General features: G+C 42.7%; 3 protein-coding genes across 3 annotated transcripts; 1 reads left to right on the top strand and 2 right to left on the bottom strand.

The window, feature by feature from the left end:
• Positions 1 to 164: 164 nt before the first annotated feature.
• On the bottom strand, positions 165 to 10171 carry LOC134009984 (mucin-2-like). The gene is made up of 4 exons (XM_062449794.1): positions 4445 to 10171; positions 4266 to 4330; positions 3728 to 3873; positions 165 to 3077 (listed from the first exon to the last, which is right to left on the bottom strand). Exons 1-4 carry the CDS (start codon positions 10118 to 10120, stop codon positions 2965 to 2967), a joined length of 6000 nt encoding a protein of 1999 aa, XP_062305778.1. The 5' UTR covers positions 10121 to 10171; the 3' UTR covers positions 165 to 2964.
• A 1591-nt stretch (positions 10172 to 11762) lies between these two features.
• LOC134010127 (mucin-2-like) lies at positions 11763 to 13351 on the bottom strand. Its single transcript, XM_062449994.1, has 2 exons — positions 12283 to 13351; positions 11763 to 11893 (listed from the first exon to the last, which is right to left on the bottom strand). Exons 1-2 carry the CDS (start codon positions 13298 to 13300, stop codon positions 11763 to 11765), a joined length of 1149 nt encoding a protein of 382 aa, XP_062305978.1. The 5' UTR covers positions 13301 to 13351.
• Positions 13352 to 19023: 5672 nt separating this feature from the next.
• Positions 19024 to 24494, top strand: LOC134009879 (E3 ubiquitin-protein ligase ZFP91-like). Its single transcript, XM_062449628.1, has 11 exons — positions 19024 to 19744; positions 20169 to 20194; positions 20494 to 20592; positions 20684 to 20729; positions 20830 to 20919; positions 21080 to 21247; positions 21407 to 21457; positions 21598 to 21676; positions 21832 to 21946; positions 22191 to 22290; positions 22575 to 24494. Exons 1-11 carry the CDS (start codon positions 19365 to 19367, stop codon positions 23404 to 23406), a joined length of 1986 nt encoding a protein of 661 aa, XP_062305612.1. The 5' UTR covers positions 19024 to 19364; the 3' UTR covers positions 23407 to 24494.
• Positions 24495 to 26396: the final 1902 nt, after the last annotated feature.

The raw sequence follows: 26396 nt of genomic DNA, 5'->3' as shown, positions 1-26396 counted from the left end.
TTTATTGGCAAAAAGATCAAATATTTGGAGGAGTCATCCCTTTTAAAGCAATCAATCTGCTCTTATAATCCAATCAGAATGATAGAGTGATTTCACCTGACTAGAACTTGTTCACACTTTACCATGTGCAGATGAAAGGACTTAGTCAAATGATGTTACCGGGTCATTTTTTGCTAGCGCCCAAAAACGGTGAAATGTGTATTTTTGTGATAAAGTTCATGTTTTTAGGCCAATGAATCTTTGATTTAAAATGCATCTGAACGACCATTTGATCCTTAATAAAAATTATTGTTAAAGGGGAAGGTGCATTAACTCTGTGCTTAAATGTCAAAAAAGTATTTTGAATATATAAAATTTGAAGTTGTCTAAATAAAAAAGGAAAAATGTATTTAAAGTACCTTGGCTGTAAGGTTGTTATTTCAAGGGTACTGCTGTATTTATTACAAATCTGGACAACACAACATCATGGTTTCATTATTTACCATGTAACTACACACCAATATCTATAGTAAAAACATTGATGTTAAATATGGTACAAATTTTACGGTTTTGCAGTTCAATTTCATATGACAAGTCAAACTTGGTATGGTAGATTTGAACCTGTGACCACTTAATCTGTGGTCAGATGCTTTTCCACTGAACTATACACACCATGAGTACCACAAGTATCACTATGTAGTTATGTGGTTGTTAATGTAACCTTAATTTAAAGTGTTTACAAAATCTGCATAGTCATTCGAATTTGGTCATTCTGACTGTAATGTTACATTTTAACAGTGTGCGAGTGAGAATATGTAAATAATATAAGGCATTTGATAGATAAACAACACTTGAAAAACACATTAAAAAAAACATGAAACTCTTTACTTACCGCAAATACTTAAAAAAAATATTTTATGACTACCAATTTAGTTATATCCTACATTAATCTACGAAAATCTACGTAATCACTCAGAATAGTTGGAAGTCCTTCTCTGAATTGGAGAAACCCTCTTCTAAATCACCTTAAGGGGCACTTCATTAAAATAGTGTGAGGTAGTACTGAAGACTGAAGCATGTTTGAAAACAGACTATGTGAGTTAACACTCCCATTAGATTGTTATCTTGTTCCCAGATCATTGGCTACGCCATCCATAGTCATTTGTTTTAGAAATGCATTAACAATGCATTCCTTTTAACTGCCAAAAACCGGTATGAAGTTGTAGTTACATAAATGATGTATATCAAACTAGAATAGACATGCCAGAAGTATACATTGAATTGATACAATTTAGATTGACTTCAATTGAACAAATGAATGAATATTACTTTAATGAATTTCATAGGAATATGAAATTGCTTTTGTTATTTACAAGCCTCATTCATTGTTTTGCAGTAGTAGGTCGCAAACAATGTGTAACAAAAAAAACTTGAAACTATTTAATTACATCACACATATTTGTAGTACATTAAGCCCAGACCTAAAGTTGCAGTGGACATTATAGTAAAATGAGCCATGATCATCTTTTTCATGACTGTACTGTACAGTTGCAGTACATCTACATAAACAATCTAGTATATTTACTGTTAGAGTAAGGTGATCCCTTTTTAACATGTATAGTACTGCATATAAGACTACTGTCTACTATAGTACTGCATGTAACAGACTGTATACTATATACAGGATAGTTGTGGTGATATCAGGAGACTGATATCTTTAGTTTTTAGTCAACAGAAGTTTCCTCTCTCATCTGTGTCTCTCTTTCACTTTTTCTTTCTGTCACACTCATGAATGGACATTCTATTTTGCTGAGAAATCTGGAATATTATACAAACAACTGGACTCAGTGCTTTAGTTACAGATCCAAACAGAATATGAATATCAGATTTTCACAACATTTGACATGTCTATTCTTTGGAGTAACATTCCAAAATAAAACATGTTATTTGCTCACATAAAGTATGTGCTTCCTGTATCTGTCACACCGAGTAGTTTTTCCCTCTCACATATAGTTTCAAAGAATAACATGGTTACACAAGCAACTGTATAAGGCCAACATAATTCAGTTACAGTGTATTATGTAATGTAATAATGATGTACTCATTTAGCAGATGCTTGTACTCCAAGTGATGTACAGAGGAAGATTTGTACCTGCCACGTCCTGATCTGCACTAAAATGTTCTAACCAATGAGCTAAACCCACCCAGTAGTGAATATTCGGTGAATTACACTATATCGCATAAAATATAATAAAAATAATAATAAATTCAGTCCTTTGTTCTCTACCCTCTCAACAAGACTCATAGATTGTATTCTAGTCTCGTCAGTTAAGGGTAAATAATAGCTGTGTAGATTATCTATAGTGACTACATTGTAATTTTGTAGAAAATGCTACGTAGTTACACTTCAGCACAGTTTATCCGTACAAGTGAAACACACAAATGAAACTTGGCATGGGGGAGATGTGACTTACCAGGACTAGGCTATGTAAATGTTATCTTGTTTTTTGGTAACACAACCTTAAAACTGTCCCTTTACAATATCCACTTACCCTCCCCCACACACCCCTCTCCCATACTATGCCTTCTTACACTTGTAATAACCAATATCACAAACGTTTTACCATTTAATTATACTAGTGCATATATTAACATGTCGGTGAGACACACACACACAGATTCCTGGAACTATAGATATAGTGCGCTTTGCCAATGATGAAGTAGGTGACACACAGATATTCCTAAAATTATAGGTAGGTCACAGTGTCCATAATGCAGACGCTGAGTGAGACGTCGGTGACACACACAGGTTACTGGAATTAAAGATAGATTGTCATGCCCACCACCGTGCCCCAGTCTTAGTTTGTCTGCCCTAGTGTTTCCCTGTGTTCTGTGTTTATTAGTTCCACCTGTGTCTTGTTGATTGTCTTTCAGTGGTGTCATTAGTGTTGTTGCATTCACCTGTGTCTTGTTTGGTTCGGTGTATTAAGTCCCTGTCATTTGTTCAGTCTTGGTCAGTCGTTGTTTCATGTAGCGTGTTTCTTGTAGCCTATCCCTGTTGTTTCTACGTTGTCGGTCTCCTTGCGCTTGGGTCCTCCCTGCACAACCGTTACATAGATAGTACAGTGCCTGTGATGAGCTGGTAAAGACAGTTTTTCTCTATGGCTTTGGTACCGACATTTGTCAGATCACATCTTCTATGTGAAGAGGTCTGTCCTTAACCACTGATCAGTTAACAATAATTAAACATTACAGCTAATTACTTAATTACTTTTATACTGTTTGGAATGCTCTGAATATAATAAACAATGTTTGAACTATACCCTGCTATATTAGCTCATGAGAACATGGAACGTCAGGGTCATTTCTAGGAGCCCTATCTAAAGCCTAAACAAACGCTATCTAGCATGCAGCGTCCTCTGTCTGTGCTTGCAAAGGCTATGTTGATTGTCATCCCCCTGACGTTTCTTGTGAGAGTAAAAAAAAACATATTGTGATATTATTTAACTGGCCTTCATTCCTGTATTCACTGTCCAGTCCTCTGAGATGCTCAACTTGAGTGTATCAGACAACTGCACCATATAGATCAATAATAAATACGTTGATTTTGTGCTTGGCGATTCACTTCATTGACTTGGTACTTTCACAGCAATTGGGTACTATCTAATACTAGTCTTCATATGCCACAAAAATGTATGCTAAGTAGTAACAAGGTAATCTTAATGTAGTGTTTTGTCCTAGAACTTACATGCAATTATACTGCTTGGGATAATATTCAGAGAGATATTTCCAATTTGGAATGTCTCTGTCAAGTCTCTGACAGCTGTGTAGTTGCTTGGAACTACATTCTGATTCTTGAATGTGAGGGTCATATCCACACCAACAGATCCATTCCTGTTCAGAAATAAGTTTTGAACTGACATTAGATCCAGGTGCTTGTAATAAGTGTTAGTTAATAGGTAAAAAGTACCTCACAAAATGCCTCTAAACATGAATATGAATGAGACTATATAAGTGTTAATAATATTAGTTAGGATTAGGAAGAGGATTAGAAATATAATTATTGTAAAATGTGTTAACGAAAAGAAAAAAAAAACCTTGTAAGATGCATATAAATTTTAACATGAGTTAATAAGTCCTACTATAACTCAACATCAAATACATCAACTTAATAAAAACTTACTAAGGGCTCATTACCTATTAACACTATAGATAATAGATACACTACAAAGACAACTTGCGTGAGACAGTTTATTGTTAATTAACTTTCCTGAAAAGACACTTACCAGAAATGGTTCACTGTGCAATTGATGAATGTGCTTGGATACTTTATCTTGAAAGCAAGGCTGATCTGCAGGCACAAGTGTTACATCATTCAGTGAGACAGAAACTGTACTCAATATAATAATGACAATGACGAGAAATGCGTAGGTACATAGGATGGATGTGCATAAAAATGAAATACCTCAGCTGAAACATTTCTAGCCAACCTATTGTGCTCTGTAGTGTTGATATCCAAGTAGGCTGAATAGAATTCTTCTTGAATTCGCATCTGCAATTCTAATGTTCCCTTTGAAGGGATTGCTGTCCTGGTTTTCAATTCTCTGTTATCGGTATTTGAGGTGATAGCATTAGCTTTTGATACCGTTGTGCGAACCACTGTTGGATGTGAAAATACTATGGGCCTAAACAAAACAAACTTGGGTGTGTGTTGAAAGAAGACAATCGTTCCTTTTCTCTGTGAAGCTAAGAAAGGGTTTGTGGAAGTTGAGGAATCTGACACAAGCTTAGTTGTGGTTGAACTTTTGGTGAAAATGTCATCAGTGATCAAATTTGATGACTTTTCATTCTCATTAGTACTTGCAGACGGAGATGGAAATAAATTGTCCATGGATGTAGATAATGTCGCTACCGTTGTATTTGTAAGCTTTGACGATGATGAGATTAATGGTGATGTTGATTGTGAGGTTTGGGGAATGACGGATTCTTCTGTTTGTGCAGTTGAGGTTGAGTTCATGTATAGCAAGGTTGTTGGTTGTGAGGATTGGGTGAAGACTGTGGAGGTTGTAGAATGTAGCGGAGACGTTAGGGGTGAGAGCTGGGTTGAGGTGGATAGTTCTGTAAATGTAGGTGATGTTGAAGTAGAACTAGATGATTTGGTGGATGGTGTTTGGGAGGTGTTTGGGAGGTGTTTGGGAGGAGATTGATCTGTTGAAGTGGATGAGGAGTTTGGTGATGTCGTTTGTGAGTTTTGGATGGAGACAAACTGTTCTGTTGATGTATTTGATGTTGAATTTAAGGATGGAATGGAGGTTACTTGTGGGGGTTGGGTAGAGACAGAGGATTCAGTTGGTGTGGTTGATGTTGGCATAGAGTTTAGAGTTAGGAGTGAGTTTTGGGTGAAAATGGATGGATTTGCTGATTTAGAGGATGTTGATGTAGAGATAAATGATGAGGCAGATGTTGGTTTTGATGGTTGCGTGGAGACAGATGGTTCCGTAGATGTTGTTGGTGTTAAGTTGAGCAGGGTTGCAGGGTTGGATTGCAAGATTGGCTGTTGTGAGGGTTGGGTGGACACAGATGTGTTATTTGTCACGGTAGAGTATAGAAGAGTTTTTGTTTGAGGGGTTTTGGCGGAGTCAGACACTTCTGTTGATGTTGTAGAAGACTGCGGGGAAGTTAGGTGTGAGGGCCGCGTTGAGATGGATGGTTCTGTTATTGCTGGTCCTGAGTTCATTGTTAAGGGTATGCTTGGTTGTGAGGTTTGGGGGAAGACAGATTGTTCTGCTGATGCAGTTGATGTTGAGTCAATATATAGCAAGGGTGTTGGTTGTGAGGATTGGGTGGAGACTGTGGAAGTTGTAGGATGTAGTGGTGACGTTAGGAGTGAGAGCTGAGTTGAGGTGGATAGTTCTGTAAATTTAGGTGATGTTGAAGTAGAACTAGATGATTTGGTGGATGGTGTTTGGGAGGTGTTTGGGAGGTGTTTGGGAGGAGATTGATCTGTTGAAGTGGATGAGGAGTTTGGTGATGTTGTTTGTGAGTTTTGGATGGAGACAAACTGTTCTGTTGATGTATTTGATGTTGAATTTAAGGATGGAAGGGAGGTTACTTGTGGGGGTTGGGTAGAGACAGAGGATTCAGTTGGTGTGGTTGATGTTGGCATAGAGTTTAGAGTTAGGAGTGAGTTTTGGGTGAAAATGGATGGATTTGCTGATTTAGGGGATGTTGATGTAGAGATAAATGATGAGGCAGATGTTGGTTTTGATGGTTGCGTGGAGACAGATGGTTCCGTAGATGTTGTTGGTGTTAAGTTGAGCAGGGTTGCAGGGTTGGATTGCAAGATTGGCTGTTGTGAGGGTTGGGTGGACACAGATGTGTTATTTGTCACGGTAGAGTATAGAAGAGTTTTTGTTTCAGGGGTTTTGGCGGAGTCAGACACTTCTGTTGATGTTGTAGAAGACTGCGGGGAAGTTAGGTGTGAGGGCCGCGTTGAGATGGATGGTTCTGTTATTGCTGGTCCTGAGTTCATTGTTAAGGGTATGCTTGGTTGTGAGGTTTGGGGGAAGACAGATTGTTCTGCTGATGCAGTTGATGTTGAGTCAATATATAGCAAGGGTGTTGGTTGTGAGGATTGGGTGGAGACTGTGGAAGTTGTAGAATGTAGCGGAGACGTTAGGGGTGAGAGCTGGGTTGAGGTGGATAGTTCTGTAAATGTAGGTGATGTTGAAGTAGAACTAGATGATTTGGTGGATGGTGTTTGGGAGGTGTTTGGGAGGTGTTTGGGAGGAGATTGATCTGTTGAAGTGGAGGAGGAGTTTGGTGATGTCGTTTGTGAGTTTTGGATGGAGAGAAACTGTTCTGTTGCTGTATTTGATGTTGAATTTAAGGATGGAAGGGAGGTTACTTGTGGGGGTTGGGTAGAGACAGAGTGTTCCGTTGGTGTGGTTGATGTTGGCATAGAGTTTAGAGATATGAGTGAGTTTTGGGTGAAAATGGATGGATTTGCTGATTTAGGGGATGTTGATGTAGAGATAAATGATGAGGCAGATGTTGGTTTTGATGGTTGCGTGGAGACAGATGGTTCCGTAGATGTTGTTGGTGTTAAGCTGAGAAGGGTTGCAGGGTTGGATTGCAAGATTGGCTGTTGTGAGGGTTGGGTGGACACAGATGTGTTATTTGTCACGGTAGAGTATAGAAGAGTTTTTGTTTGAGGGGTTTTGGCGGAGTCAGACACTTCTGTTGATGTTGTAGAAGACTGCGGGGAAGTTAGGTGTGAGGGCCGCGTTGAGATGGATGGTTCTGTTATTGCTGGTCCTGAGTTCATTGTTAAGGGTATGCTTGGTTGTGAGGTTTGGGGGAAGACAGATTGTTCTGCTGATGCAGTTGATGTTGAGTCAATATATAGCAAGGGTGTTGGTTGTGAGGATTGGGTGGAGACTGTGGAAGTTGTAGGATGTAGTGGTGACGTTAGGAGTGAGAGCTGAGTTGAGGTGGATAGTTCTGTAAATTTAGGTGATGTTGAAGTAGAACTAGATGATTTGGTGGATGGTGTTTGGGAGGTGTTTGGGAGGTGTTTGGGAGGAGATTGATCTGTTGAAGTGGATGAGGAGTTTGGTGATGTTGTTTGTGAGTTTTGGATGGAGACAAACTGTTCTGTTGATGTATTTGATGTTGAATTTAAGGATGGAAGGGAGGTTACTTGTGGGGGTTGGGTAGAGACAGAGGATTCAGTTGGTGTGGTTGATGTTGGCATAGAGTTTAGAGTTAGGAGTGAGTTTTGGGTGAAAATTGATGGATTTGCTGATTTAGGGGATGTTGATGTAGAGATAAATGATGAGGCAGATGTTGGTTTTGATGGTTGCGTGGAGACAGATGGTTCCGTAGATGTTGTTGGTGTTAAGTTGAGCAGGGTTGCAGGGTTGGATTGCAAGATTGGCTGTTGTGAGGGTTGGGTGGACACAGATGTGTTATTTGTCACGGTAGAGTATAGAAGAGTTTTTGTTTCAGGGGTTTTGGCGGAGTCAGACACTTCTGTTGATGTTGTAGAAGACTGCGGGGAAGTTAGGTGTGAGGGCCGCGTTGAGATGGATGGTTCTGTTATTGCTGGTCCTGAGTTCATTGTTAAGGGTATGCTTGGTTGTGAGGTTTGGGGGAAGACAGATTGTTCTGCTGATGCAGTTGATGTTGAGTCAATATATAGCAAGGGTGTTGGTTGTGAGGATTGGGTGGAGACTGTGGAAGTTGTAGAATGTAGCGGAGACGTTAGGGGTGAGAGCTGGGTTGAGGTGGATAGTTCTGTAAATGTAGGTGATGTTGAAGTAGAACTAGATGATTTGGTGGATGGTGTTTGGGAGGTGTTTGGGAGGTGTTTGGGAGGAGATTGATCTGTTGAAGTGGAGGAGGAGTTTGGTGATGTCGTTTGTGAGTTTTGGATGGAGAGAAACTGTTCTGTTGCTGTATTTGATGTTGAATTTAAGGATGGAATGGAGGTTACTTGTGGGGGTTGGGTAGAGACAGAGGATTCAGTTGGTGTGGTTGATGTTGGCATAGAGTTTAGAGTTAGGAGTGAGTTTTGGGTGAAAATGGATGGATTTGCTGATTTAGAGGATGTTGATGTAGAGATAAATGATGAGGCAGATGTTGGTTTTGATGGTTGCGTGGAGACAGATGGTTCCGTAGATGTTGTTGGTGTTAAGTTGAGCAGGGTTGCAGGGTTGGATTGCAAGATTGGCTGTTGTGAGGGTTGGGTGGACACAGATGTGTTATTTGTCACGGTAGAGTATAGAAGAGTTTTTGTTTGAGGGGTTTTGGCGGAGTCAGACACTTCTGTTGATGTTGTAGAAGACTGCGGGGAAGTTAGGTGTGAGGGCCGCGTTGAGATGGATGGTTCTGTTATTGCTGGTCCTGAGTTCATTGTTAAGGGTATGCTTGGTTGTGAGGTTTGGGGGAAGACAGATTGTTCTGCTGATGCAGTTGATGTTGAGTCAATATATAGCAAGGGTGTTGGTTGTGAGGATTGGGTGGAGACTGTGGAAGTTGTAGGATGTAGTGGTGACGTTAGGAGTGAGAGCTGAGTTGAGGTGGATAGTTCTGTAAATGTAGGTGATGTTGAAGTAGAACTAGATGATTTGGTGGATGGTGTTTGGGAGGTGTTTGGGAGGTGTTTGGGAGGAGATTGATCTGTTGAAGTGGATGAGGAGTTTGGTGATGTTGTTTGTGAGTTTTGGATGGAGACAAACTGTTCTGTTGATGTATTTGATGTTGAATTTAAGGATGGAAGGGAGGTTACTTGTGGGGGTTGGGTAGAGACAGAGGATTCAGTTGGTGTGGTTGATGTTGGCATAGAGTTTAGAGTTAGGAGTGAGTTTTGGGTGAAAATGGATGGATTTGCTGATTTAGGGGATGTTGATGTAGAGATAAATGATGAGGCAGATGTTGGTTTTGATGGTTGCGTGGAGACAGATGGTTCCGTAGATGTTGTTGGTGTTAAGTTGAGCAGGGTTGCAGGGTTGGATTGCAAGATTGGCTGTTGTGAGGGTTGGGTGGACACAGATGTGTTATTTGTCACGGTAGAGTATAGAAGAGTTTTTGTTTCAGGGGTTTTGGCGGAGTCAGACACTTCTGTTGATGTTGTAGAAGACTGCGGGGAAGTTAGGTGTGAGGGCCGCGTTGAGATGGATGGTTCTGTTATTGCTGGTCCTGAGTTCATTGTTAAGGGTATGCTTGGTTGTGAGGTTTGGGGGAAGACAGATTGTTCTGCTGATGCAGTTGATGTTGAGTCAATATATAGCAAGGGTGTTGGTTGTGAGGATTGGGTGGAGACTGTGGAAGTTGTAGAATGTAGCGGAGACGTTAGGGGTGAGAGCTGGGTTGAGGTGGATAGTTCTGTAAATGTAGGTGATGTTGAAGTAGAACTAGATGATTTGGTGGATGGTGTTTGGGAGGTGTTTGGGAGGTGTTTGGGAGGAGATTGATCTGTTGAAGTGGAGGAGGAGTTTGGTGATGTCGTTTGTGAGTTTTGGATGGAGAGAAACTGTTCTGTTGCTGTATTTGATGTTGAATTTAAGGATGGAAGGGAGGTTACTTGTGGGGGTTGGGTAGAGACAGAGTGTTCCGTTGGTGTGGTTGATGTTGGCATAGAGTTTAGAGATATGAGTGAGTTTTGGGTGAAAATGGATGGATTTGCTGATTTAGGGGATGTTGATGTAGAGATAAATGATGAGGCAGATGTTGGTTTTGATGGTTGCGTGGAGACAGATGGTTCCGTAGATGTTGTTGGTGTTAAGCTGAGCAGGGTTGCAGGGTTGGATTGCAAGATTGGCTGTTGTGAGGGTTGGGTGGACACAGATGTGTTATTTGTCACGGTAGAGTATAGAAGAGTTTTTGTTTGAGGGGTTTTGGCGGAGTCAGACACTTCTGTTGATGTTGTAGAAGACTGCGGGGAAGTTAGGTGTGAGGGCCGCGTTGAGATGGATGGTTCTGTTATTGCTGGTCCTGAGTTCATTGTTAAGGGTATGCTTGGTTGTGAGGTTTGGGGGAAGACAGATTGTTCTGCTGATGCAGTTGATGTTGAGTCAATATATAGCAAGGGTGTTGGTTGTGAGGATTGGGTGGAGACTGTGGAAATTGTAGAATGTAGCGGAGACGTTAGGGGTGAGAGCTGGGTTGAGGTGGATAGTTCTGTAAATGTAGGTGATGTTGAAGTAGAACTAGATGATTTGGTGGATGGTGTTTGGGAGGTGTTTGGGAGGTGTTTGGGAGGAGATTGATCTGTTGAAGTGGATGAGGAGTTTGGTGATGTTGTTTGTGAGTTTTGGATGGAGACAAACTGTTCTGTTGATGTATTTGATGTTGAATTTAAGGATGGAATGGAGGTTACTTGTGGGGGTTGGGTAGAGACAGAGGATTCAGTTGGTGTGGTTGATGTTGGCATAGAGTTTAGAGTTAGGAGTGAGTTTTGGGTGAAAATGGATGGATTTGCTGATTTAGGGGATGTTGATGTAGAGATAAATGATGAGGCAGATGTTGGTTTTGATGGTTGCGTGGAGACAGATGGTTCCGTAGATGTTGTTGGTGTTAAGCTGAGCAGGGTTGCAGGGTTGGATTGCAAGATTGGCTGTTGTGAGGGTTGGATGGACACAGATGTGTTATTTGTCACGGTAGAGTATAGAAGAGTTTTTGTTTCAGGGGTTTTGGCGGAGTCAGACACTTCTGTTGATGTTGTAGAAGACTGCGGGGAAGTTAGGTGTGAGGGCCGCGTTGAGATGGATGGTTCTGTTATTGCTGGTCCTGAGTTCATTGTTAAGGGTATGCTTGGTTGTGAGGTTTGGGGGAAGACAGATTGTTCTGCTGATGCAGTTGATGTTGAGTCAATATATAGCAAGGGTGTTGGTTGTGAGGATTGGGTGGAGACTGTGGAAGTTGTAGAATGTAGCGGAGACGTTAGGGGTGAGAGCTGGGTTGAGGTGGATAGTTCTGTAAATGTAGGTGATGTTGAAGTAGAACTAGATGATTTGGTGGATGGTGTTTGGGAGGTGTTTGGGAGGTGTTTGGGAGGAGATTGATCTGTTGAAGTGGATGAGGAGTTTGGTGATGTTGTTTGTGAGTTTTGGATGGAGACAAACTGTTCTGTTGATGTATTTGATGTTGAATTTAAGGATGGAATGGAGGTTACTTGTGGGGGTTGGGTAGAGACAGAGGATTCAGTTGGTGTGGTTGATGTTGGCATAGAGTTTAGAGTTAGGAGTGAGTTTTGGGTGAAAATGGATGTATTTGCTGATTTAGAGGATGTTGATGTAGAGATAAATGATGAGGCAGATGTTGGTTTTGATGGTTGCGTGGAGACAGATGGTTCCGTAGATGTTGTTGGTGTTAAGCTGAGCAGGGTTGCAGGGTTGGATTGCAAGATTGGCTGTTGTGAGGGTTGGGTGGACACAGATGTGTTATTTGTCACGGTAGAGTATAGAAGAGTTTTTGTTTCAGGGGTTTTGGCGGAGTCAGACACTTCTGTTGATGTTGTAGAAGACTGCGGGGAAGTTAGGTGTGAGGGCCGCGTTGAGATGGATGGTTCTGTTATTGCTGGTCCTGAGTTCATTGTTAAGGGTATGCTTGGTTGTGAGGTTTGGGGGAAGACAGATTGTTCTGCTGATGCAGTTGATGTTGAGTCAATATATAGCAAGGGTGTTGGTTGTGAGGATTGGGTGAAGACTGTGGAAGTTGTAGAATGTAGCGGAGACGTTAGGGGTGAGAGCTGGGTTGAGGTGGATAGTTCTGTAAATGTAGGTGATGTTGAAGTAGAACTAGATGATTTGGTGGATGGTGTTTGGGAGGTGTTTGGGAGATGTTTGGGAGGAGATTGATCTGTTGAAGTGGATGAGGAGTTTGGTGATGTTGTTTGTGAGTTTTGGATGGAGACAAACTGTTCTGTTGATGTATTTGATGTTGAATTTAAGGATGGAAGGGAGGTTACTTGTGGGGGTTGGGTAGAGACAGAGGATTCAGTTGGTGTGGTTGATGTTGGCATAGAGTTTAGAGTTAGGAGTGAGGTTTGGGTGAAAATGGATGGATTTGCTGATTTAGGGGATGTTGATGTAGAGATAAATGATGAGGCAGATGTTGGTTTTGATGGTTGCGTGGAGACAGATGGTTCCGTAGATGTTGTTGGTGTTAAGTTGAGCAGGGTTGCAGGGTTGGATTGCAAGATTGGCTGTTGTGAGGGTTGGGTGGACACAGATGTGTTATTTGTCACGGTAGAGTATAGAAGAGTTTTTGTTTCAGGGGTTTTGGCGGAGTCAGACACTTCTGTTGATGTTGTAGAAGACTGCGGGGAAGTTAGGTGTGAGGGCCGCGTTGAGATGGATGGTTCTGTTATTGCTGGTCCTGAGTTCATTGTTAAGGGTATGCTTGGTTGTGAGGTTTGGGGGAAGACAGATTGTTCTGCTGATGCAGTTGATGTTGAGTCAATATATAGCAAGGGTGTTGGTTGTGAGGATTGGGTGGAGACTGTGGAAGTTGTAGAATGTAGCGGAGACGTTAGGGGTGAGAGCTGGGTTGAGGTGGATAGTTCTGTAAATGTAGGTGATGTTGAAGTAGAACTAGATGATTTGGTGGATGGTGTTTGGGAGGTGTTTGGGAGGTGTTTGGGAGGAGATTGATCTGTTGAAGTGGAGGAGGAGTTTGGTGATGTCGTTTGTGAGTTTTGGATGGAGAGAAACTGTTCTGTTGCTGTATTTGATGTTGAATTTAAGGATGGAAGGGAGGTTACTTGTGGGGGTTGGGTAGAGACAGAGTGTTCCGTTGGTGTGGTTGATGTTGGCATAGAGTTTAGAGATATGAGTGAGTTTTGGGTGAAAATGGATGGATTTGCTGATTTAGGGGATGTTGATGTAGAGATAAATGATGAGGCAGATGTTGGTTTTGATGGTTGCGTGGAGACAGATGGTTCCGTAGATGTTGTTGGTGTTAAGCTGAGCAGGGTTGCAGGGTTGGATTGCAAGATTGGCTGTTGTGAGGGTTGGGTGGACACAGATGTGTTATTTGTCACGGTAGAGTATAGAAGAGTTTTTGTTTGAGGGGTTTTGGCGGAGTCAGACACTTCTGTTGATGTTGTAGAAGACTGCGGGGAAGTTAGGTGTGAGGGCCGCGTTGAGATGGATGGTTCTGTTATTGCTGGTCCTGAGTTCATTGTTAAGGGTATGCTTGGTTGTGAGGTTTGGGGGAAGACAGATTGTTCTGCTGATGCAGTTGATGTTGAGTCAATATATAGCAAGGGTGTTGGTTGTGAGGATTGGGTGGAGACTGTGGAAATTGTAGAATGTAGCGGAGACGTTAGGGGTGAGAGCTGGGTTGAGGTGGATAGTTCTGTAAATGTAGGTGATGTTGAAGTAGAACTAGATGATTTGGTGGATGGTGTTTGGGAGGTGTTTGGGAGGTGTTTGGGAGGAGATTGATCTGTTGAAGTGGATGAGGAGTTTGGTGATGTTGTTTGTGAGTTTTGGATGGAGACAAACTGTTCTGTTGATGTATTTGATGTTGAATTTAAGGATGGAAGGGAGGTTACTTGTGGGGGTTGGGTAGAGACAGAGGATTCAGTTGGTGTGGTTGATGTTGGCATAGAGTTTAGAGTTAGGAGTGAGTTTTGGGTGAAAATGGATGGATTTGCTGATTTAGAGGATGTTGATGTAGAGATAAATGATGAGGCAGATGTTGGTTTTGATGGTTGCGTGGAGACAGATGGTTCCGTAGATGTTGTTGGTGTTAAGTTGAGCAGGGTTGCAGGGTTGGATTGCAAGATTGGCTGTTGTGAGGGTTGGGTGGACACAGATGTGTTATTTGTCACGGTAGAGTATAGAAGAGTTTTTGTTTGAGGGGTTTTGGCGGAGTCAGACACTTCTGTTGATGTTGTAGAAGACTGCGGGGAAGTTAGGTGTGAGGGCCGCGTTGAGATGGATGGTTCTGTTATTGCTGGTCCTGAGTTCATTGTTAAGGGTATGCTTGGTTGTGAGGTTTGGGGGAAGACAGATTGTTCTGCTGATGCAGTTGATGTTGAGTCAATATATAGCAAGGGTGTTGGTTGTGAGGATTGGGTGGAGACTGTGGAAGTTGTAGAATGTAGCGGAGACGTTAGGGGTGAGAGCTGGGTTGAGGTGGATAGTTCTGTAAATGTAGGTGATGTTGAAGTAGAACTAGATGATTTGGTGGATGGTGTTTGGGAGGTGTTTGGGAGGTGTTTGGGAGGAGATTGATCTGTTGAAGTGGATGAGGAGTTTGGTGATGTTGTTTGTGAGTTTTGGATGGAGACAAACTGTTCTGTTGATGTATTTGATGTTGAATTTAAGGATGGAATGGAGGTTACTTGTGGGGGTTGGGTAGAGACAGAGGATTCAGTTGGTGTGGTTGATGTTGGCATAGAGTTTAGAGTTAGGAGTGAGTTTTGGGTGAAAATTGATGGATTTGCTGATTTAGAGGATGTTGATGTAGAGATAAATGATGAGGCAGATGTTGGTTTTGATGGTTGCGTGGAGACAGATGGTTCCGTAGATGTTGTTGGTGTTAAGTTGAGCAGGGTTGCAGGGTTGGATTGCAAGATTGGCTGTTGTGAGGGTTGGGTGGACACAGATGTGTTATTTGTCACGGTAGAGTATAGAAGAGTTTTTGTTTGAGGGGTTTTGGCGGAGTCAGACACTTCTGTTGATGTTGTAGAAGACTGCGGGGAAGTTAGGTGTGAGGGCCGCGTTGAGATGGATGGTTCTGTTATTGCTGGTCCTGAGTTCATTGTTAAGGGTATGCTTGGTTGTGAGGTTTGGGGGAAGACAGATTGTTCTGTGGATGAAGATGATGTTGGCGTAGAGCTAGTTGGTGTAGGCATTGTTAGTTGAGAGCGTTGAGCAGACATGTTTTCTGTTGATGTAGTTTGTGTTGAGTTATAGAATAGTGGTTGGGAGGGTTGGGGGGAGATGGTTGCTTCTGTGGATATCACAGAGGAAGGCTGGGATATTGTTTGCATGGCAGCTGTGGGAGAAGGACAGGGTGGTGGATAGCTGTTACAACAACTAATACACTGGTTAACAGTTAACCATACATTATATAGTTGTTACTGTTATGGTGATATAGTAACACTTGAAGCATGAGAGCAAAATTCAGATGTGACTGAACCTAGTCATTTAACTACTCTCAATGAACAGGGTTAACTATGCATTACATTTTCTTCAACTTCCTGCATTTTCACAGAAGCAGCATTCTACCATGACTGACTGACTCTCAATAATTTTCTTCGGCATCAGACTCAGAAACCGGTACGTTTTCATATACAATGAATTTGCTTTGGTGATGTTGGTGCAGACAGTAAACACTGTAATAAAAGGAGGAGGAGAGCCCATATCTGTATATAGATATATTGGGGGTTGACCAAAACATTGAGTTGAGTGGTTTACAGACTAATTGTGATGGATAAAAGTCTCCAACCACATTCATTTGTTGGAGAGGCAGCTACCCAAGAGACTTCATATTTCTCATTAATGCTTAAGCAGGAATTCCTGGTCAATAAATGGGCAATGTGCACAATCCATTAAATGAAAGTGTTTCATAATTTGAAAGGAATCTGACTTACACCTCAATATAACAGTGTTGATTGGTAAACTCCAATAATCTTAGGTGTCTGAGCCATTCCACTGAGTTGGGAAACAGACAGATAAAATAAACTGGTATTAAGACCAGAACGTTCACTCACCTGCCATGACACTGACAATAATTACAAATACCATAACTGTATGTCCGGGGGGTGCATACCTAATGAGAAAAGGATACAATGAATTCAAAAGTCTTGCTATCATGTGCCTTCTTCTCCTTAGTCACATCATTATTTTTGCCAATATATGAATATATATATACCAATAGATGAATAAACTATTGAGAAAAACGATCACATAGATGAAGTATCACTTAGCAATTCAGTGCTGGGTGTGCAGTAGTGACTATGGTTATTCCTTGTTTGAATACACAAACAAAAGCAAGCAGGTATGCTCAGCAATCTGTGTACTTTTAAACATTGTGGTTTCATGTCGTGTACCAACACATTCCTACATTTCCACAAATAAAATCGAGATAGTCTACCAATGCTATGGGAAAGAGAAGTGCATTCCACAACGGAAATTCTTTCTTTAGACTCACCTTTTCAAAACAAGTGGACCGGGGAGATACACAAAATTGAATATAAAAAAAGCCAGTAACCACTACAAAAAAGATAACGTGTCTTATCCGTGCTTTGCTCACGTTCTGCTGTTTCAATGTTATTTCGTGTTTCATATGCAAATTGAGTCGGTGTGCCTTTCAAGATAATGGAGACAAACCAGTCCAACAACATTCACAGGCTTCTTTAATAGTCAAATGTAAAATACATCAGCACACTCTTTAAATATCATTAGTTTCATGGAATTAATCTATTGAACAAACTTGTGAAAGTAAATTATGATAGGGTGCTGTGTAAAGACCTAAGATAACCACAGAGCTATATTTGTCATTTATTATTTAGCAGATGCTTATATTAAAAGCAGTGTACAATGGGAGTGTGTGACTCAAAGCCACGATACAATGTAGGCACAGCACTGCTTTGCATGATGGAACTTCATTGTAACAGTTTATTACACACTTCAGAATTAACTCCTTTTCACCATAAACCACCCATGTGTGTGAATGAACAACAAACTGTAATTTGAAGCAGTTTCTACTACATTTGACCATAATTCATTTTAAATACACATGTATTAAAATACATACTGAAATAAATTGTAATACACATCATATTGACATTACATTTAACTAATGCTACATGCATATTATTGTCACGGTGAGTGGTGGGGTAGGACCCAAATGCAGGAGAGTAGCGAGGCATCGTGTCAAACAAAGGGTTTATTTTCAAAAACGGGAAACAGACAGGGTACCCACCCAATGACATTGGGTGACGAGACATGACAAGACAAAGACTGGACACAAAACAGGAACCTAAATACACAGAACCAAATAAGACACAGGTTGACACAATGAAACTAACGAGAACTGAAACCACTGAACGAGACACAGGTGAAGATAATGACAGACACAGGGAACACTAGGGCAGGGCAAATCCAAAAACAGTGGGTCATGGCTGTGGCTGTGACAAATATAAAATTAATATGTTATCAGACAAGGCGAACATTCAACAGCTCACATTCAGAATTCCACCTCAGGCATACACATCTTGAAACCTGTTAAGTGACATGTTTAGACCACGTGCCAAAATAATTGGTACACCACAGTGCCTCTCGATGAGTGAATTTAACGTTGAGTGTATGAGTCACTCCATGGGAGATACATAGTTATTCATTCCCCTATGCCATCACTGACATCTCTCAGTGGCCTACATTCAATCCATTGCCATCACTTGATCAAAAACAGAAAGCTAACAGAATCTGGCAACCACCCAAGACTGTATATTTCTCATTGGTGCTTCCTGCACCATTCCGGCAATATTCAATGTTCATTAAATTGTAATTTAAATTGATTCAAAAAAGAATTTCGGACAAAAATGTAATAGGCCCAATGTGCTTACCTCTGAATATTTGTTTACTACATTCAACTGGTAGCCAATATACACCAGCATACTGTTGTATGTTCCAGTAGTGATACAAGTTTACTTTTCTCACTGGTGAACTTCAATAACCACTTGAGCCATTAAAGGAGTAATCCTTGTCAAATAGCACAGTTCATGACAGAAACAATGCCTCTACAAACATTCAAAATATATTGGTGGACACAAATGAACAACAGCTACCAGACCATTATATTTTACAGAAGTATTTCCTGGTTCATAGGTAATATGCACTGTCCATATTTGATTCACAATTTATTAGAGGCATCTGATACAGCTAATTTGAATACATTTATGAACTAATTCATATTGGATGTTTGATATCAGATGTATAGTTTAACTGTAGCTGTTACTGTAGCCTTCCACATGTAATGATCTCACAAGGTTAATTTGAGGTGTTTTGGGTAAAAGCAGTAAACTGATACTAGTGTAGTCTGCTGTTAGGGTTTTGTTTTTATTGACAGTAGACTATACCAGACAGTAGACTAGGGAGTCAGGTGGCTGAGTGGTGAGGGAATCGGGGTAGTAATCCGAAGGTTGCCAGTTCGATTCCTGGTCATGCCAACTGACGTTGTGTCCTTGGGCAAGGCACTTCACCCTACTTGCCTGGGGAGATGTCCCTGTACTTACTGTAAGTCGCTCTGGATAAGAGCGTCATGTAAATGTATACCGTTTTAAATAGATAGGTTTACACGCAAAGTCCCAATATGTCTAACAACATTATGTGGACAAATAGACTATAATTACATTAAATCATTTCTCACAATTGTGGGTGAATCTTGACAACTACATCACGAAATCTATAAACAGGGCATTGTTCGAGACAATTAATTGAGTGTAAACTGATGTATTTATTTATTGGTTTTAACAACTACATATCCCATGAGCGCCATTGGTTTTTCGATTTCTTGTCGAGTTCGGGGGTGCTTGTGTGTGTTTTTGGGTAAGATTTGTCCTTAAAGGAGACGCTACTTTTACGGGCCTCGTCTAGGCCCAGGGAAATTTAAGGTTTGCTATAGCTTTAAGAAAGATAGTAAATGGCTTTAGTATCTTTAAAACATAAACATTACATTAAAAATGTTATATAGCTATAGATATTTCCAATTTATGACGGGCTTGCGCGGGGAAACGGAGGCGGCTGTGAATTTATAGCGGCATAGGGCCTTCAACGATGGCTACTATAATTTCTCTTATCCACTGAATAACGTTAAATGCTACATCCATATTAATATAGTCCTGTGTATGCAAAAAAGGGAGAATGGACCCGGAGATAATGGGGGTTTCTGATAGAAGTCCCGGGTCCACTGGAGACTGTAACCAATCTAGTCAGAGGGCCGCGGCACCATCCCCGATCTCGAGTGCTACACCCACCCGCGAAAGAGTGTTGAGGGGACGCGGATTAGGTCGCGTGAAAGTCGGTGTAGACACTGTGGTCTCGAATGATGCCCTATCCAGCATAGCAGGCTCCGGGCGAGTTTTACGGGAACGAGCCGCTCGAGGAGCAGCAGCTAGGAAAAGAACAGAAAGCAGCGTTGGGGTACAAGATCAGAATCGTCGGAAAAAAACAAAACCCCCCCGCCGTGGGAAAGGTCCCGGAGCCGCTTCGAAAGACACTGATGACAACAACCAAACGCCGGCGTAAGTTGAAAAGCATCAGGCTCGAATCTAGCTGGGGAATGTTTGCACTTAGACTGTCAGTCGTCCTATGTTTAAAGTGACAGTTTGCAGCAAACTGCATAGACGGCTTGTCTATGTTCACCAAGGTAGGGAATATTGTTGAACGGACTGTCAGGCAAATTCATTTAGTCTTGTCCACTTAGAGGTTCGTAGTAGATCGACAGCCAGGGTAATAAGCTGGAAGAGTGTCCATGTGTTGATGTCCTCATGCTAACCGCAAATTTACTGTAGTCTTGCCCGATACACGTGCATGTATATCAGTATGCAGTTAATATGGAACCCCTGTGCAATGATCCTGCAGAATGTATTGTAATAAATCCAGAATTAAGAATGTATTCACAGTTCAACATTCAAGTCACTTACAACAGTACTTTCTCACCTTCAGCACTGACAAGGCACCTTCAACTAAAGGTATGACATTTAAATAAATAAAACTATAGTGGGATGCTTTTTACCTGTTACTGTATATTGCTGCAAAATACAACATGTAGGGCCACATGTCTAGTGGCCTTTCCTTTACTGTTCTCAATGAGGATGTATTTAGATGATTTGTGTGTGTGACTGAGTGAGTGAGGGATAGGGAGAATGTGTTCATTTGATGGACAGAAGCTTTTAGAATCTGAATATTCATTCAATTCTGTCCCTGTGCTTGTTGGAAGACACTGCTACTCTCATTCTTATGTGTGTATCTGTGTGCGCGTCCCCCTCAGCGTCTCCACGCTCCACCAGAACGAGGCTCCTGAAGAGTGGCCCCCGTTCCTCCGCGGCGCCCGTGTGCAAGTCCGAACCCGACACGACAGCCGCATGTGGTAAAAGAAACGCCTCACACACTGCTCTAACATGTACTCGCCACTTTGAGTCAATGCCTTACATTAAGGGTCACTTTGGACCACTGCTTAGACTTTGCAGATGCCGAGGGAGATGCATTGAAAACCGTTGATGGGAGGTAAGGGCTTTTTGATTCTAGCCGAACGGGACGTACGAATTGTTTGCTGTGACGTGTCGAACTGCGACGGGTTACAGATCTGTGGCGATGTGCATTCCAGCAATGAGGATGGGGACGTGCTGCTTGACGATGAGGACCCTCCTTTCAGAGACGACCCTAGTGACCTCAACTACAAACCGGCAGCCAAGAGGTAGTCTTGTGTTAAATCCGTTATCGGGGACACCCCTGACTGACCAAGCCACACGTTGCCACTGTAGAACCTTTGCACACACGAGTGAGAGGAAAGCAAACATTTGAATGTGTGTAAAAACCCTTTTTTTCAAAAAAAATTCAATGGTGTCACCTCACAGAGAGCCTCAGAAAACGAGGCGACGTGCAGCGAAGCAGAAAGAAGACAAGAAGGAGAAGGAGCCCGATAAAGAACTAGAGGATGAGAAGGAGGTGAAGATGGAGGTCGCTGCAGACACGGCTGTGAAGGTGGAAAATGAGTTTGGCGAGGAGACGGAGCCACCCAGGAAGTAAGTCAGAGATCAACGAATGGATGGAAGGACTCTCGGACTGATGGGCCGGAACTTGATTAGTGGATGAATGGGATGCCTAAAAGTCAGCTGGTATGTGATAGCATGAATGATCATTTTTGAGCTGTCTGTCTCTCTCGCTGATTTTTTTTTACATAGGAGAGGACGCCGAAGAAAAGATGACAAAACTCCCCGGTTACCAAAGAGAAGGTAAACGCTTCTCGTTGGATCGCAATAACATCACAATTCATGTTCAGGCATTTTAGTAGGCTTATAAGACAAAATAAAATTACACACAAAAATTACAGTATTTCCCTCTATGAATTCCCTATACTTCCTGCACAACACAGAAAGAAGCCACCAGTGCAGTATGTCCGCTGTGAGATAGAGGGCTGTGGAACTGTCTTAGCCCACCCACGCTACCTGCAGGTCTGCCTCTCCCATCAGCCACCTGTAACTATGACAACATTGGCACCATGTCTCTTTAATTACAGTCTTTAATCACGCCATTACCATCCTTTTTGTGTTTTCTCCTCTCTTTCTCCCTCCCTCCCTCCCCCTCCTGTTCCCCTTCGCTATTTCAGCACCATATAAAGTACCAGCACCTGTTGAAGAAGAAGTACGTGTGCCCTCACCCCTCGTGCGGGCGCCTGTTTCGCCTGCAGAAGCAGCTTCTGCGTCATGCTAAGCACCATACCGGTAACGTCGCACATGCACAGGCACAGACTGTAGTTTTACGGTGAGGTTGGAGCCCGAAATCAGGTTGGCCGTGGCTTTTACCTTAATCCATGCCGGGAACGCCTTCAGAAAAGGTCGTGTTGCGGTCCAAATCTGCGCTCTTTCGTCACAGCCACGCCTCAGTCAGAGTTTGCATATGGTGTCTGCCTCCATTCTGTCTTCTGATCCTAGCTCCTTCTATATTTGTATCCTCCTCGTCTAATAGATCAACGGGACTATATATGCGAGTACTGTGCTCGTGCCTTCAAGAGCTCACACAACCTGGCCGTGCATCGCATGATCCACACAGGGGAGAAGCCAATACAGTGAGTAGTGTGACCCACGTATGGATCCTTGTGAAAAACGAGAAATCCTATATGTATCGTTTTCACCTGTCTGTTCTGTCAGGCCAGCTGAGATGAGTGCAGAGCTGAGCAGAGGGCCGTTTCTTCTTTATGCAGTGATTTGCGCTGCCTTCGGGTCATTGTGACCCACCGTTGTGGTGCAAACAGTGGGTCACAATGACCCGAAGGCAGCACAAGGGTTAAGAATATAGGCAGAAGGAGAGTACCGTGATCATAACTTGCCATCTGTCTCCCCCTTGTGGCAGATGTGAAATCTGTGGCTTCACCTGCCGCCAAAAAGCCTCCCTAAACTGGCACATGAAGAAGCATGATGCAGATGCCTTCTACAAGTTCTCCTGCTCCATCTGCGGCAAGAAGTTTGAAAAGAAGGACTGCGTGGTGGCCCACAAAGCCAAGAGCCACCCCGAGGTCCTCATAGCTGAGGCTTTGGCTGCCAATGCAGGGACCCTAATCACCACTCCCACCCCAGTCTTGGAGACGGTGTCTGGGGTCTCTCCTCCCACCCTGCCCCCTGTAAGCCAGGAGAGCCAAGGAGATCTCACCCCCCTGCACCAGATGGTACTGTCCCTCTCCCCACAGACCCAAATGGACTCCTCCCAGCCCCAACTCCTCCAGCTGGCCTCCCATCACGTGGTGCAGGTGGGGCAGCAGCAGCAGGAGAACCCCATGCTGCTCCAGTTCAGCACTGCTCACCCCCACCTCTCCACCCCTCAGCCCCAGCTCATCCAGCTGACGGCACACCCAGCCACCACCACCACCTCCATGACCGCCTCCGGCTCTCATACCACCCTGCTGACCCTGAGCTCTGTGGCCGCTCTGTCTCCGGCCCCCCTCGGCCCCCACCAGACGGTGGAGTGGGTCAGGGAGGGGGTGGAGGAGACCCAGGGAGGAGGGGAAGGGGTGCTTTGGGAGCGGGTGACCATAGGGAGTGAGCCGGAGGAGATGGTGTGGGCGGGGGACGGGGAGAAGGAGAGAGTAGATGGAGGGATAGTGTGGGAGAGGGAGGGAGAAGGGCAGATACTGTTGGAGAGCACAGAGGTGCAGGTATCCCAGGGAGACAGCCACGTGTTGATGTAGACGGGGAGGACGAGAGAGGGCAGAGGTGAAGGAAAAGGAAAGAGAGGAAAGGAAAGAACTGAGGAGCGGAAAGGGTGGGGAAAAGGGAGGATCTTATGAAGGGGAAAGAGTGAAATTTACTAGGCTTGTATGAAGACTTAAAAATATATAGAAGTAAAATGTAGCAAGTCACCTCAGCAGAGTGAAATTTGCGGCACTCACTTAGAACCTATACAGTACTACTATATCAGGGAATTATGATTTCAAAGTGATTTGTTTTGTACACAATATTAACATGTTGTTTTAAGGCCTATTTACAACCTTTGTCATTAGTTGGTGTGCGCTGGGAATGTACTTTGTATGTGCGTGCAAATGTGTGTGTGGGTGCACCCGCTTCCTATGCATTTATAGATATTTGTATAACATCTTTACCTGGTAACATATGGTTATTTCCATGCAATATATCACACCATGCAATAGAAGTCCTGCAATTTGTTCTTGTTTTTATCTCAGTTCTTCCATCTCACTTGCAAGGTCAATTAAAAGTGTTGACTTTTATTTATTGTGTAACGCTTTCCCATAAAAATAATCACACAAACATATTTTAATTGGCATGAAACCATACACATTAAGCAACTTGATAATAAACCTTCAGTGGATTTTTTTTCTTTCTAAGAATATTTCTTTGTGCGTGCGTGCGCACGTGCTTGACATACCTATAGTGCCACTTTGTGATGTCTTCATTGTGGCCTGGTTCAAAATCTGCATTTCTTGCTTGAATCCCAATTTCAACAAGTAGGATTCTACTTCGTATACCTTTTAATAGATTATGATTGATTTATTAAAGGGGGAGGGGGCAATATATCACATTTTAGTGTATTATATTTGATTGCAAATTGTTTCATATTAGTTTTAGACTAACAACTGCTATGTGAAAATGGTAATGTTAATTGTTTCTGTGCTGAATACGTTTATTCACGTTGGAGGACATATATCTCTGTACACTGCCATTACCACTGATCACTGGGGTCCCCCATCTTTCAAAGAAAATCTGAGAATTGGAAAGTAAGGGGCAATAATGAATTACAATAAAATATCTGTGAGTCTTATTTGTAGTGTGGTTGTTTGATCAAAAGTGGTTCCACAAAAAAAAAAATTAAAAAGATAGAAAGATTTATTGGCCTTCTCAGTATTAAGGCATGGGTGGGTCTGTTGTTGACGTTGGGAACATCTACGTCACTGAAAAACGCCCCTGTTGCTTACGGAACCAATTAAATTCCATAGCCTATACAGGGTCGCATGCGCTTAAACAACGAAACAAACATTTAATCAATGACAGTGAAATGGAAATACTAGGGCTAATTAAAATTGCGGACTGAAATTCATATTTTTGTCTGACGTTTTACCTCCGCCTTTGAATCAAAATATTTCGACTGGTCCCGTCGCAACTCATCGCAAACCGCCTGAGCTCGACCACAAATGGCCGGGCAAGAGCAGATAACAGTAGACCCGTTAGACATGCCAGCACCCGGCAAGTCGCGAACTGGGAGGGCAGTGGCTTTGGCTCGGCTGTTGCACCAGGACTGCTCACAACTTTTGGACCTCTATGTAAGTATTTTGTATAAATAAATACGCATAACAGGTGTGCAGTGAAACATAGGCTATAAGAGCATAGCATCGACCGCTCGAGTAACTTGTCTAATAACTGTTAGTTTAGGCCTTTTGATCCATGGTTTACTTGGCGCTGCACTGTATGTGCACATAACTCTCAGAGATATGTGGTGTGGAGACAGACTTTGTGTACACGCCCAATAAGTTTAAATTAATGGAATCCATAGAAGACCAAATCCACTTTGCAATGCGACTGCTCACGGATTCTCTGACCATGGAGGGATGCTGCAGTGCATAATTGAATCAACCTTTAGATCCTCATCTATCTATACCCTCCCCCACTTGCACGACGACCCACTGTAAAGGATTGAGTGCAGTTTTGTAGCATTAGGCAGAAAGTCCTTAATAATATATTTCCTTGATAGACAATCATTGTGTTGGTTTTGGTTACAGAATTCAGTATATCAATACTGTAGCGAAGTTCTAGATAATATTAGTCACTAGAATTTATTTTCACTTTCCACTGTATGAGTATACAATAAATGGTTTATCAATAGTTTTTGCCTCTTCCATGCCCCCCCCCCCCCCCCCATCCTTTCAGAGGGAAAAGGAGAGCTTCTTGTCGGACCACACCCCTGGGGGGGGGCGTATTGTGTCCCTCTCCTCGTTCTCCACGGACCTCAGCTCAGACGAGCAGGTGCTGCTGATACACTCGGCCCTGCGGCAGTGCCTGGGCCTGCTCGAGTGCGTCATCCTGCGAGAGGAGGAGGAGATGGGCCAGATGGAGGGAGAGTATGAGACCGTGAGGAAGAATGTGCGGGCCAGGCTGGAACACCTCCTCTACAGCACCCGGACGATCCTGGAGACGGAGGAAGGGACTGTCGATGTCACACCGGATCATCAGTGCAACGAGGTAGTGTGCAATGAATCATTCACAGTATCATACCCTGCCTTAAACAATGCAGCAGTGTGAGACATATTAAATTCAGGTAGCTACGACGTCTTATTCCTCTCCAAATATTGATTTCCAGAGCTCCTGAGAAAGTAACTAGCATGAATAACCACAGGCAATACTTGTTTACTCTTCTCTCCTAGGAGGTGGATGGTATAGTGGGGCCATTTGCTGCAAAAATGTGGACCTATCGAGTATTTCTGGATCTTATTCACTGGGCTGATTCTGCTTGTCAGGCCCTGCACGTCTTGCACACAGAGGCAGAGGGGGACCAAGAGATCTAGAACCCTATAAATCTAACAATGAAATCTAACAGCAAACTGTCTTCAGCTCTAACACAGCCAGCTTCATGTTGCAGGTATAATCCACATTTAAACACACCCTAGATAATATGTGATATAGGCCTTGAATTCTGTGACAAGGTACTGCTTGGCAACCCCCCCCCCCC

The sequence above is a fragment of the Osmerus eperlanus genome, chromosome 23 (assembly GCF_963692335.1).
Source record: "Osmerus eperlanus chromosome 23, fOsmEpe2.1, whole genome shotgun sequence".
NCBI lineage: Eukaryota > Metazoa > Chordata > Actinopteri > Osmeriformes > Osmeridae > Osmerus > Osmerus eperlanus.
The sequence above is the reverse complement of the archived record's forward strand: the minus strand, read 5'-3'. Positions and strand labels throughout refer to the sequence as shown.